Here is a 14,281-nt window from a genome sequence, read left to right as displayed (position 1 = left end):
AATTACCAAAATAAAATGATGAATTATGTTAATAATAGTGCCTGGCTTATATTCCTTAAAATAAGCATTTTTTCTAAGTTTAAATTCTCATAGTAGTCTGGCATGCCTATGAAGTTTTTAAGCTTTTAAAAGCCAATGTTACAGAATGAACTTGTTAAAAATCTCCATGATATTCTCTTCATACAGACTGAAGAAGGCAAAACCATGACACATTTCTGAGCACAGGTCATCTGTTATCTTATAATTCACCAAACGTGAAATTTATTCCTTTTGTAAATTTTCCTACTATAAGCTGAATGTAGAGGGCTACATAAAAGAAAACATGAAAACAATTAGTGCATTTGTCTCAGAGGAAAACAAAAGAAAAAAGAGTAGCACAGGATATCATGAAATCAGAGGGGGAGATTTTTAGAAAGGCAATAAAAGAACAATGTGTTTAATTAATGGTATGAATTTGGGGATGTTTCTCTAGCATGTGGGCTTCCATCCCTTTGGTTCACTCAGGCCACATTGAATGAACAGAAATTGTCTTGTGTTCTATATAAAGTATATAGTCAAGGAATTTAAATGACAAGAATTTTTATTTTTATACATTTTTTATTAAAACACAATTTTAAAAGGGTAACAAAAACAAAGAACTGGTGGAACATTTGACCTTGCTTTTGTGTAACACATCTACGTCTGGTTCGATGGAAGCAGTTGCAATTCTTAGTTCTCAAGACACATTTCAGAGATTTCTGAACTACTTTTACTCTTCCTGTACTACAACAACGTAATGCGCAAAAAAAGGCATTTTTTACAGTTTTGTACTTTCTATACTACAGCTGTTAACACCTATTTTAAAATATTGACTGCAGACACTGCAGATGAAGTGGGTCATTTTTACCCTTCCCAAAATTACACAAAAAAATTCTCATATTACACACCCACGTTTCATTGGTTATTAGTAGATGATACTCCACTAGCCTGCATTCAGAAGGCCTATCGATCTGTCATTTTTTACCAATTTTATATTTACTACCCTTTCTGAAGTTGTAAAGCCTGGCTTGTATGAGAATGTTTTACAATTATTTCTAGTTGTGAAATATATACTAGTCCTAATTTTATTAATTTTGTTAAATATACATTAGCTCAATGATTTTGAACTATATATCGTTTTATTCTTGTATTTTGTTTTAGATTTTATCATCATTTAACTTCTTTTCACACGCAAAAAAGCAGCCACTTAAATGCAAATTGACAAATTAACAAATTCTGAGAAAAAGCGTATGAATGTAGGTGTAATGCACATCCTCTGTAAATCCAGCTTTAGAGTGCTTGGATTATGAAATGTAAGCAATTATTACTTGTATATTCCCCCCGCATGATCAGAGCAGTGGTGAAGTGCTGGCACAGGCTGTGGGTGCTGTGTCCGTGGAGGTGTTCAAGGCCAGGTTGGATGGAGCCCTGGGCAGCCTGGTCTGGTGCCACATCTGGAGGTTGGTGGCCCTGCCAAAGGCAGGGGGTTGGAACTTGATGTCTTCGGGGTCCCTTCCAACCCAAGCCATTCTATGATTCTATGAAATGGATAAAACCATGATGGTGCTCTGAAAGTAATGCCTCCTGTTTCATGACGTGGCCCACATCCTCAGAGACAGATGATGGTGGCACAGCAGGAGAGGCCGAATCTTTCCCACGATGTTCCTTACACCGTACTGCTGTGTGACAGACAGCAGCAGAGGGGCACTCTAAGAAAACAGCTTTTGAAGCAAAGGTGTGGAACAGAGCTGCACATCGCTAATGGAAGCGCCTTGCTAACGGTGGTGACTGTTGAAAGACAGCGTTTTGTAACTCAGAAACGGGTTACCAACCGGCGTTCCAACCTCACCCCTTGCTCAATAACAACCCCGTGCCCCCACTGGCACCCACGCCCTCTCCCCAGTCTGAGGGAAACACCGCCCTGTATCGCGCTGTGCGCGCTGCTTCGGAGGGTGGAGCCGCGCTTGCGCACCGCGCCGAGCCTGCAGCCATGTTCCGCGGCGGCGGTGGGGGCGCTCGGCTCAGCCATGTTCGGCGCGCAGCAGGGCCGTTCCGCCGGCGGCGAGCTGGGCGGGCCGCGCAGGTGAGCGCTGCCGCGGGGGGCCGGGTGTGCTGAGGTGCGGGCTTCGCTCTCTCAGGGCGCGTGGGTCCTGCGTCGGGTCCGTAGGGCTTCGCCTGCTCCGGGCCGGGGATATGTGGGGGATGTCGAGGGAAATGGGCGCGTGGGCTGAGGGGAGCAGCGCGGCTGGGAGATCGAGTGGTTGACTGTTGTGGGTGACCGGGGAAGGGCTTTGTCCTTTAATTGCCTTCACAAAATGTGAGCGTTTCGGAAGATGTCCTTTTGCCTGGATTATGAGTAAAGTGCTTGGTGTAGGCAGAGCAGCAAGCTGCCGGAGTGAGCCAGGAGAGAAAACAAACCCAGAGCGCTGATCCAGGGTTAAAGAGACAAAATCCTTTCTTCCTCCCGCTCCTTGGCTCCAGGAAGCGCAGAGACCCGGCAGGGATGGCGTGCGCAGAGCAGCGTGGAAATGGCTGCGTTTTCTGATTTGGAAGGCTCCACATCACCGCACCAAAATCCTAACTCTGTGTCTTGAGTGTCCAAATGCTCCTTGATCTCTTGTCAGCTTGGGGCTGTGCCCACTGCCCTGGGGAGCTGGTTAAACGTCCCCTGATATCCAACCCAACCCTCTCCTGAGCTGACAGCACAGACGCCCCTCTCAGGCTCACTCACCATTGCAGTTCTTCTGCTGTGAGATGGGTCTGGTGTCAGTAGGTGCTGCAGAGATACTGTATGTAGTCAGTGATCTTTTAAGACAACAGAACTGCCTGAGTTGAGTAGGAAGGCAAGGAGAACACAGCAGACTTAATCCTTAAGCAATCCTTGGCTGTCCTTTCAGTGTATTTCAAGCACTCCCTACTAGCTCTAGTGCTTACTTGTGAGGGCTCCGTGTAGTGTCTGATGAAGAATTTCCAATATCGGCATGTTTTTCTGTAGCTGTTTGACCTATTTCTCCTTAATCACACCATTTCCCGTGTCAAAACTGACAATTCTCTAAGTTTGCCTCTTCAAGACTTTAGTGATGTGTGCAATATTGCGTAAATGAAGCTAATATAGTGGTGACATAGGCCTGTCTGAATATTGGCACGTCAGCAGTTCCGTAAATACTGCTGACCCTTATTACAAACAGAAAAGGTAGTTCTGCTTTTCCAGAAATTAAGTTTATTTTATAATTTGGGTGTCTTAACTGCAGCAGTGTGAAAAACACTTTTGCAGTAGCTGCGTTGTCTAACACATTTTCTAAGTTCCTGTTACTTGAATGAGTAGCTTGGCACAAAGTCACATATTTCTATACCAAAATTAATCAGTATTTTGTAACTGTGAATGATGATACTTATATGTAGTTTTCAAAGACAGTATTGCATGACTCCTTATGGCTTGATTCCTGATAAAAATGGTTATTTTCCAGTTCTGCGCAGCATCCACAGTGTTGGCATCAAGAGCAGAAATGTAGAAGTTGGAATGATTCAGGTTCTTTGACATTTGACAAATATCAATATGGCCATTTAGACCACTGGCTGGAGAGGTAAGGAATACATGGGAGGTTTGTTTAAATTGTGTATTTCCCTTTGTTGTTGTCTTTGATGGAGTTGCAGTACAAGGAAGCACTTGCAGTGGCTAAGTTGTTATATGTAAGAGATTGTCAGGTCTGTGTTCTGATGTAAAGTTCTCCTTGTGACTGTTTCCTTATTCCACAAAATGAAGTGAGTTATCACTGCAGAAGGTAACTTAAGCTGAAATGATTTGCTTGAATTTTTGCTTGAATTTGAACTGAAATGAGGTGGAAGTACACTCAGGGCATTACACTTGTGGTGGAAGTTGTTTGTCTTCTGCTGAAGTTCATGTTATGAGCGACAGAAGCTCATACAAGTTTCTTATTTTCCAGCTCTATAACACCAGGAGATCCTAGGCCTCTTACTAGTTGCCCCAACTGGGAAGGTGAAATTAGAGAAGGGAAAGCAATGAGGACATCTACTAAAAAAATGACGAAGTAGGTATTGAATAATTAAGTCACTGTTTTGTGATCTTCAGCTACTTCGCATGCATTAATGACAATTTGAAATGCAACCAGGTTGTCTCACATCAAGCCTGAGGAAACCTAAAGGAGAGAATAGCAATGAGAAGTTTCATCTACAAAGCTGTTCATGTGATGATTTCAGACTCTTTCTTTTTGGTTTTAAATTGCATGTTCATTACAGCTTTCCATAACAGAAAACAGTGAAAGGAAAAACAAAAAGCAACCTTCTAGGCTTAGAAAGAGAAACAGCCATGTAATCATTCAAGCCTTTATATTATCCATTTTTGTGGAGTTGAAATTTTTAAAAAATATACAATAGTTTCCTACAGATGTGTGCCAATGATCATGCACTGCTTTATTTCCCTGTTGTGGCACTATCTGTAAGCTCCTTGTAGGGCAGCATAAACGTATGTTTACTTATTACGGGTGTGAACAATTGCATAAACTTAGAAACCTCATTGGTTTTAATGGTTGGTTTGGTTAGCACAATTTTCAGCTCTGTAAACTACTGAAGTAAACATTGCTGTTCTGTCAGAGTACCTGCAGTTATGTTTTTATGTGACTTGTACAGCTATTAAAAGGCGCTTCTCAACTTCATTCTAACTTTTGTTTTTAAGTTGCGTTTCAAATGAATCTGCTACCCCATCTGAAAGAGAAACAGATGAAGTGGTTCTGAGGAGAAGACAGAAACAGATAAATTTTGGAAAGAACACACTTGCTTATGACAGATATATTAAAGAAGTTCCAAAGTAAGTTGCACGTTTCCAGGTGAACTTCCTTTTTCCTTTCCTTGATGTATCTGCAGGCCAACACGCAGCTGTAGTTTGTTTTCCTCAAAAAGAGGCTGGGCTTTTTTGCATAGAAGTTACTTACTTAAGGAAGTTTTATAGCTAAATGCTGCACTTGTGCATTGCTGTTCCTATAATAGCAAACATTCTTTAAATTTGGTATTCATCTGCTCCCTTTAACCTTTCTGGTGCCTGCTGCTAGGCCAATACAAAGTTAATGGATTATAAGAAAAGACACTTCAATAAGGAATTAATTAAGCCTCGCATTTAAATGGTAACCAATTAGTGGTTAGTCAGTAACTAATTGAAATCAGAATTTGGATTTTATGCTTTCAGTCATTCTTGCTCAGGAGTTAACATTGTGAATTCTGGAACTTAAAATGAAGACTTTGCAGTCAGCCCCCTCTTCTTACTGCAAACCTACTAGAATTCAGAAGCTACTCAGCAGTAACATGTGAACATGCTTCTGTGTTTGTTGTTTGTTTTGGGGATTGTTTTATAGAGGTGTTGTTTTTACTTTTTTAACAACTTGCTACTTAGAGCTGCCCAACTTTCTCTGGGTTCAGCCTCTAAGAGTCTATCATGAATATTGCCAAGCAATGCAGGGAGCTCTGTAAGCTTCCTGTTGATCAAAAGTTGAAAGATGAAACTAGATGACTGTAACGCTATAACAGATGAAAAGTACCATAGTAATAGTGGGATGGCAAAGTCTTTGGCTACAACAAATAAGGATAAGCCGAAACGCAGCAGCTGCAGACACAAAAACGAAGAAAAAGAGCTACTTACTTCTAGAGAGCTCTTGTAAATGTGAACCTCAAGAGATGGGAATCAACAAGAGATGCCCTCATCTCCACTGCCACCCCTTAAATGAGGTCTGGGAAAGGATGGATCCTGGCTCTGTCCCTTCTGGTCACTCAGATACATTGCATGCACCTGAGTTCCCCTGGGTTGGCCTGGCCTTCCCACCAGGTGCTCAGACATTGATTCAAGCTGTGACTTAGCATTTCCACTACAGTGAGTAAAAATCAACAACAGGTATTGTAAATTATCACAGATATTTCACAATACCACGGTTGTATCTTCCATTAAGTTAAATTACAGGTGAGGAATAGAAAAGGTGAGACAGTGTTCAGGAAAATAAACACGGGTACACTGTTTAAAAACAGTAAATCTGGATAGCATTTAAAAGAGTAGTTAATAAGACTATTTCTTAGCAGGGACCTGTTTCTCTTACAGAATGATAGCAAAACTAATATGGCTAAGTGTATCAGTCTGTGAAGCTGTTATGAAAATCCACTTACAGTGCTTTGTTTGATTTAAAGCATGATTGTAATATGTTCCCCCCCCCCAAATCATAAAGTCAACTCCAGTATGGTGGGACTAGAAATGGTATTATTTTGTGCTGGAGGTACTTGGAGGTTGACCCCTGCCAGCAGCCAGGTACCCACACAACTTCTGCACTTCTTTTCCAGTGGGATGGAGAGTGGATTGAGAAGAGTGAAATTTAACAGGTGAAGGGAATAGGGGAGATGGTGGATACAAAGGCAGTCATTTTCTGCCTCTCACAAATAGGCTGATGCCTTGCCATGCTCTGAATGGTGCTTACTTTGTAAGATGCCTCCCCTTCTTAAACTGTCACTTTTTAATAGCCAAGCATCATGTTATATACTATGGAATACTGCTTTTGTCACAGCTATTTTTTCATCCCAGCTTCTTGCCTGCCTTCACGTTAATGGCTGCAGGAGGGAGCTCAGCAAAGTGAGGTTAGATCAGAAAGTCTTGAAGCAACCTTCAACAGTAGTCAAAATATTAGTGTTTTACCAACACTGTTTAAACATACATCTGAAACACAATGCTTTGACATCTTGCTAGACTGGATGACCATCCAGTCTGTATCATATCTTTTGTCCGTTGTAAACAATGCTCTAGAGTGTGCCTATTTTAGTTTAGGTGTTAAAAAAGAGGAGAGCTATTTATTAAATTACTGAGGCTTGCTTTATCTGACAAACAGGATTTTTTTGAAGGACAGAAGTTGTGTCTTGAAATGTAAATGTTACTGTGTATTTACAGGAATCAGAGAATACCAGGAGTTCATCCTAGAACACCAAACAAATTTAAGAAATACAGCCGTAGATCCTGGGACCAGCAAATCAGGCTGTGGAAGATAGCACTGCATGCATGGGATCCTCCTACTGAGGAAAACTGGGACCTGCAGCCGGTGTATGTTCTGGTGAATCAGTCAGCACACCTCTTATGGCACAGAACTGTTAGAGCAATACTAACTGGGAGCAAGGAGGGCAGGGGGAAAAAAAAATGTCAGGCTCAGAAATGGGAAGAATCACTTGAAAATCTTCTTTCCTGGTTGAATTCTATTAATCTCTAAGGTGGTATTTTATTTAGTCTAAATTTATTTCCAGTAAGACACTTTGAAGTTCAATCCATCTGCAGTAATACATTGTCTTCACCACGTGTTTACACTGGTTAGTGCAATGAAAAATCATTTCTCAAGAAGGGGAGAGACTTAGGCAAAAATCTGGTCACTAATTTCCTTGACTTTGATAACCTTTCCATCTTTGCTTTTTCTGTTGTCACTAAAGCCATTCTGCTGTAGTAGTGGTAAATAAAAGAATTCAAGAATTCTAAGATAAAAGATATTTCTGTGCTCTCTGCCTGAGTGGCAACTGTGTTCAGAATCACAGAATGGCCAGGGTTGGAAGGGACCTCAGGGATCATGAATCTCCAACCCCTTGCCACAGGCAGAGCCACCAACCTCCCCATTTAATGCTAGACCAGGCTGCCCAGGGCCCCATCCAATCTGGCCTGGAAAACCTCCAGGGACGGGGCATCCACAGCCTCTCTAGGCAGCCTGTTCCAGTACCTCACCACTCTCTCTATAAAGAACTTCCCATGACATCCAACCTCAATCTTCCCTCCCTCAACTTCAAACCATGTCCCCTTGTCCTGCTATTCTTCTTAAGCTTCTCATACTTTTGAATTTGTGTAACAAGGCTGGCTTCACTCACACCACCTGAAAGTTTTGGACTAGTAAATAAGGAAGAGATAAGTGAATATACTTTTATTAGCACTGCTAATAACTGCAGTGTAGTTTTTAGCTATGCTGTGATTGAACTGCAATGAAAGTTGCAGGTATTTACACCTTTCGGATGTTATTTGAGATTAACTGTTAACCAGCGCAGCTTAACTGTTTTCTTTTAGAGCAGTAAGCTAGTTAAGTAATATTTTTAAATCCAGGTTTTTTTCCTGTGTCTAGGAGTACAGAGCCCTCAGGCAGTTCCCAAGAATGGTTCTACAAAGATCGTGATGATTCTGGCTCCACTATATTTGATGAAAAGCAGTATAGAATTAAATGTGAAGATCAATGCAGCCAGACAGACTACACGTCGGAGAGGTATGAGACACAAACTCTGTCATTAACTTACTGCAATGACTAAATACACGCTGCTGCTGTCAGGTTGTATTTCTTTCTTTTTTTCTTTTGTAGGAGAAGTCTGATGAGGGGACCAGTTAATGCTGAGTCTGTTTGGTGTTTACATTGTAGAATGTAGTCCATCTCTATTGCAGACAATTGAATGCAGGAAAAACTAGCACTGTTACAGAACTTCATAGTTAATAGCTAAAGAAGGCAGTGTTCTTTCTGCTTCACTGTTTATTAACAGTATTGTGTTTGTCTACACAAGAGCAGGGAGAGTAGAAGTAAAGCACCTTGTGCACTTGCCTACTGAGATACTTTATATGTATCTCAGTTATATGTGATGAAAATAGTTCTGCAGTTCCTTGCATGATTGAGACTCAGTTCTGTTTTCAAAATACAGTGGAATGGTCACCAAATTTCAGCCTTTTTTTTTTTCAGTATTCCTCTATTATGACTGAAGAATCATACCCCAAAGAAACAAAATCTTCCCATATGCCATTAATTTACAAAACTCTGATAAGCATTTAAATGCAGATGAAAAACACTTTGTGTGTAAAATCCACATCTTATTTTTGTAGTCCCTGTTCTCCTGATTCTTCACCAGTATGGAAACGCAGAAAACGAAACAATTCTGACTCCTCTGTGGTTTCAAAGGGCAAAAACCATTATGTGCATATGTACCATGCACTGGAAAGGTATGAAGTGATTCTGCATGTGGTATAAAGTGATGCTGTAACTCATATTACAAACTGACTCTGGGAATATAACTGGAATTTCTCTCTACTTGCCAGTAGCTTTAATTTTCTTTAAAAATGTGTGTGATTTAATAAGGACAGGAAGTAATGCCAAAAGCAGTAAGTTGTGTAGTTGCACATGTCACTGCAGAGCTGACAAAGCTTTGTTGTCAGAGGATACAACATTGGTTACTTGGGGGCAAATATTGAGTCGTAGAATAGCTTGGGTTGGAAGAGACCTGAAAGATCATCAAGTTGCAGTGCCTCTGCTGCAGGCAGGGCTGCTGGCCAATCAAGTACAGGATCAAAGTCCAATCCAACATGGCCTTAAACAGCTCCAGGAATGGAACATCCACAGCCTCTGCTTGTTCCAGCTCCTCATCACTTGCTCAGTAAAAAACTTCTCCCCGACGTCTAATAAATCTCTTCTATTTTAGTTTTAAAGCCATTCCTCCCTTGTCCTATCACTATCAACCTATGAAAACAGTCGCACCCCCTCCTGTGCATGTGCTCCCTTCAAGAACTGGAAGATCTCAGTGAGGTCTCTCCAGACCTTTCTCTTCTTCAAGCTAAACAATCCCAGTTCCCTCAACTTTTCTTGATAGGAGAAGTGTTCCAGCCCTCTGAAACTAAAGGAGAGCTTTAGTGGCATAGCTCTAGACAAAGTTATGTCACAACCACAAGTAAAGTGAAATGATTTAACTTCTGGGGAGATTATAGATTCTTCTCCCTAGCCTCAGTAAGAATATGAATACAGGTGTTTTTTCTTTACTTAGCTCCCTTATCTTCTGAAGAATTAAGAGAAACTATGATACAAAGCTCCATGGTTTCCAACCTTTTCATTTTCTTTCTAGTCTTACAGAGTCAGGACATCAGCAGACTTTTACTGAGTGCTCAGATTGGGAAAAAATTGGTGAAAATGATGAAGTAATGACAGTACAGCACAACATAGAAATAAAAAGGTAAATACCATAGTGATGATCTTTGTTAGTTGCTTGCACAGTGTCCTTGTTTTTTGTTTTTTGTTTTTTTTCAATCTTGTTTTCCCTTCACAGTTTAATACTGTTTTGTTTGTGTTTCTCTTTTCTGCAGCATGTAGCATAGTTGGTTATTTTTCTTCTTAGAATTTAGCTGGCTTTTCCCAGTGTGATTTCCCCATCTGCTGCTTCCACCATGAAGCTGCAAAATGCTCAGCCTCTTTCCCCTGCTGTCTTATGGAAAACAATGGCCCTTTGCAACACTGGGCTGTGATTGTTACTTTCTTCTCACTTGCTGTGTCCAGGAACTGAAAACTCTCTCCTCAGAAGTGAAGCAGTTTTGCAGCTGACATTACAATAACAGTTACTTCTTTTTATGTAGTGACCCCATTCCCACCAGTTGTTCTTCAGGATGGAACAATCAGAACAACACCAGCATCTTTCTGCCTGATAGCAAAACTTGCAGAGAGTCAGACTGCCAGCTGCAGAGGTATAAAACACAGCTGTCAATCAGGCTTTTTCATATATTAAGTTAGAAGCATGCTTATGTTACTGCCATACTCCAAACTTCTATAGTAATGAATTTTTTATTGTTATTTTTTGGGATGTCTTAGTCACCAATTTGTGTGGTGTATGGTAAAATTCTATCCTTAATGTTCTCTTATTGTAGATTATTGCAGTAAAACACATGTTGTATTTGATATTAAAGTATTATTGTAATTAAGTTGTTTTGAACTGAAATAGAGACGCAGAAGGAAAATGTGTGGATTTTTATTTGTAGGCTTAAACTTTGTAGCAGTTTATTCAAAGGACATCGGTCAGAGTATCCTGAAAGGGGATGGGGAAATACTGAAGACAGAATATTGAGGAAAAAAATTTAAATACCATGGTGAGTTGTTGGTGATGACCTTTACCCATTCAGAATCCAATACTGTTAAACAGAATTCAGTGGTTCTGTTCAAGTAGATCAGTTTGTTTTTCTGTTGTGTTACTATGATTAGTGTTCCATCCCATCCTCTTATATTTATTTCAGTGCCTTAAAAGAGCTGATACATTGGGCTTGGTGGACTGAAATATTTATCTGTTCAACCAGAAAACATAATGCTTTTTATCCTCCACCTGCTTCTTAATATTTTGTGATGCTGTCACAGCTGTGTTTGCAGCAACAGATTTCATTGAAAGTTTTCTTCTGAATTATAGATTTCTAATGCATTAATAGGGTTGATTCTGTCTTGAGTTTTTTATGAGCATTGCATTTTATGTTATTTGATTGTCCTTGATCTACGTGACACATGGAATAGGATGTAAATGTCTTCAACAGTCATTGGCTGGAATATTCTCCATAATAAAATTACTAGGAATGTGGCACCCAACTGGTTGTACATGACTTAGATTTTGTATTCCTTTAATACTATGAGGAAAAGGCAGGTGGAGCTCTCACAGAAAGATGTCTCTAATAACATTTTTTCTATTGACTCAATTGATTTTAAGTTCTTTAGATATAATTAAGTCTTAACATGTTATTTTTCTAAAGTGCTAATTTAATATTTGTAAATATTTAGTCTGTCTTTGTATATAGAAGCATCAAAGAAGGACTTTCTCCTGTGACAGAAAATTATTTGAAGATTAGGATATAGTCTGAAATCAGCAGATCAAACCTTGGACAACTGCTGCAGTCTCCTAAGTTCTGCACTGAAAGAAGAAGAGATTTACAGTCAGCATTTGTGCAGTCAACACAAGGTGAAACATGCAGGTGAAAAAACAAAAACAAAGAAAAAGCATGCATCCATAATGGAAATTGAGAACCTTTCTGGTCTTCTGGGATAGTCAGTTGATACTTACCAGCTTTGCAGTTACGTGTGTATCCTGTTGAAAGTATGCTTGATTTTCAAAGGAAAAAAAAAAAATCAGGATTGTGCTAATTAGAATTAAAAGGAATGTATTTTGTGAATTAACAAGGGTCCAGGTGAAGATTGATATAAGGGGTCAGAAGAGAGGCTCAACTTCTTAATTTTGTCATTTGCAAGTAATTTAGTTCAATGTGTTTTTACTCTGCTTTTACTGTAAGTTACATTCTCAAAGTATTAATGCTGTCTTTAACTCTTTCTTTGCTGTGGATATTATGACTTGATCTTTTACGCCAGGTTTTAAGTTCAGTGTGCAATACTCATCTGTAACATCACAGCTTAAGAAAGTAAATATTTTGCCATTAATGACTAGATACATTACATTTATAAAATACTGTTGTTTGTCTCTTTGTTTAGGCTTCTCCAGATCTTTAAGGATAGACTGTCTTCTGCAAGCTCTGCCTCGAGTGTAAAACCTCTGATTTTATTCAGATTTTCCTAAGATGATGATGGATGTTCCTTAAAGCTTTTGTGAGGACATTTCTACTTTACCTTTGTTGACAAATGACATGCATCATGTTGTAAAGGCTACTTCCAGGGATGGGTATTGCTGTTGCCATTTGGAGATCATGCTGCTTAAAGTGAACTAACATTTTGCTGGTGAATTGGTCCAGTATTGAGTCAGAGTGAAGAATCCACCAGCTGAATCAAGGAGTTAAACCTTGTTTTCTCTACTGAACCAGAATTGTGTATCCAGCCTGGAGAACTGCTTCTAAACAATGTAGATAATTCCAGTTTGCTCTTCAGTTGCCAAAAGCAAATTGCTTTTAGCTTTTCGCGATCATCTTTTTGACTTATTTTCCATTCTCTGAGGTAATACATATTAAGCTAGCATCTGCCTAGTGTGAAGGGAGAAGGAGAGATTATCAGAAATAGCATCTTCTCTTTGAGGGGATGAGACTGTATAAGCAGCCATGTGGTCTGAATACCTGGATTTCACTTTTGATGTGTGTGGCCTGAAGAGCCAATACTGCTGAAGGGATAAGATGATGAGGTCAGTGGCTACTCTTGTTACAGGAAATGAATGAGAAGCAGCAGTATTTGCAGGTTTGGAGCTGCTTGGGCATGGGGTGTCCTGGCTAAACTGTGATAATGTTGACTCTCCCTTATTTTACTTTTCTATGCTGTGCGCCAAGCATTAAAGTAAGGGCTGTGACTCCAATGGAGTTTAGATGAGAACTATGTGTCAGGTAAAATATATTTTCTTTACAGACTTTATGACTTAAGTAGTGGGCTACGTACATTTGTTAGAGCTATTAGTTGTCTTTCTACAGTGGTTCAGCTCTGCCATTGTTAGTTGGCTCTTCATAATGCCACTGCAGGAACTGTGGCCTTGAGATGATGCACAGTGACCTTGTGGGACTGGCAGGGTACTCCCAGGGCCAGACATCCACTGTTCTGCTGAAGCAGCAAGCTGCTGCTTGGAAACTACTTCCAGTCCCTTCCAAAGCATTACTTCAAACTGTTGCTTAGATTTCTTTCAACTGAGTTTTGTAGAACTTCTGTGCTAGTTTGAAATTTTCAGATACACTTCTCATTTGTCCAGTGCATCAAGGAAACTTGAACTGTATACAGCATTACTGCAGTGAGCTGGAGCATTAGCTTGTCTTCACCAAAGCCTGTCAAGTGTATAGAAATTGCTACAGTGGTTATGTTTAGCAAGTTTGCTAGTTCCCAGTGAAGAAAAGATTCAATATGTAGGGGAATGTGTGCTGCTGCTTTAACAGGAGTATATTAGATTGATGGCAGCTGCTGCTCAGTAGTAAGAATGTCCTTATGGCTGTGTGCTTGCCCAGACATAGGAAGAAGGTGAGGCCTCTGGTACCTAGAAGTCAGATTAGTCAACTTCCCACCATTGAGGGGTGAAAGGAGGCTGCCTGCAGGTTGGTGAGGCTTGTCCCCTACATTTCCTACATCATCTGGGACTCATCCATCTATGCTTATGCTTAAGGGTCAGTGGAGTCCCAGTACGAGATAGCTCAGTCACATACTGCAGTATGGCATGTGCATACAGGGAACAAATCTGTACAGCATCTTCTGAAGTACTATTTAAGAGTGATGGTGTTCCAGCATGCATGCTTCCATGTGTTTTATGATGACTGTAAATGTGAGAGTGATTTTTTTGTTTCTGGCATATTGTCTTTATGCAGAGGAATTAAAGTCTTTAACCTTTAAAATGCCTCTTAGTCTGCTTTCAGTGTTGTCATTATTATAAAAGGAATATGCGGGTTCAGTTGTCTTTCTGTTTGCTTCAGGCTATGTTTTTGGGGAGTAGGAGTTAGCTCCTGCTGAAAGGGGTAGGAAATACTCTTCAGAAGGGGTTTACAGTACAATATAGGTTGTGTCCA

At 40.2% G+C, this 14,281-nt stretch overlaps 1 protein-coding gene across 1 annotated transcript; it reads left to right on the top strand.

The window, feature by feature from the left end:
- The first annotated feature begins 1,766 nt into the window (after positions 1-1,766).
- Positions 1,767-14,110, top strand: LOC128080213 (histone RNA hairpin-binding protein-like). The gene is made up of 11 exons (XM_052682196.1): positions 1,767-2,101; positions 3,486-3,602; positions 3,963-4,067; positions 4,712-4,843; positions 6,953-7,102; positions 8,154-8,291; positions 8,894-9,010; positions 9,904-10,011; positions 10,409-10,516; positions 10,808-10,915; positions 11,589-14,110. The coding sequence occupies exons 1-10, from the start codon at positions 2,046-2,048 to the stop codon at positions 10,905-10,907; spliced, it is 1,131 nt and encodes a 376-aa protein (XP_052538156.1). The 5' UTR covers positions 1,767-2,045; the 3' UTR covers positions 10,908-10,915; positions 11,589-14,110.
- The last annotated feature ends 171 nt before the right edge of the window (positions 14,111-14,281 follow it).

Source organism: Tympanuchus pallidicinctus, unplaced genomic scaffold, assembly GCF_026119805.1.
Source record: "Tympanuchus pallidicinctus isolate F22 unplaced genomic scaffold, pur_lepc_1.0 scaffold2, whole genome shotgun sequence".
Lineage (NCBI taxonomy): Eukaryota > Metazoa > Chordata > Aves > Galliformes > Phasianidae > Tympanuchus > Tympanuchus pallidicinctus.
The sequence above is the reverse complement of the archived record's forward strand: the minus strand, read 5'-3'. Positions and strand labels throughout refer to the sequence as shown.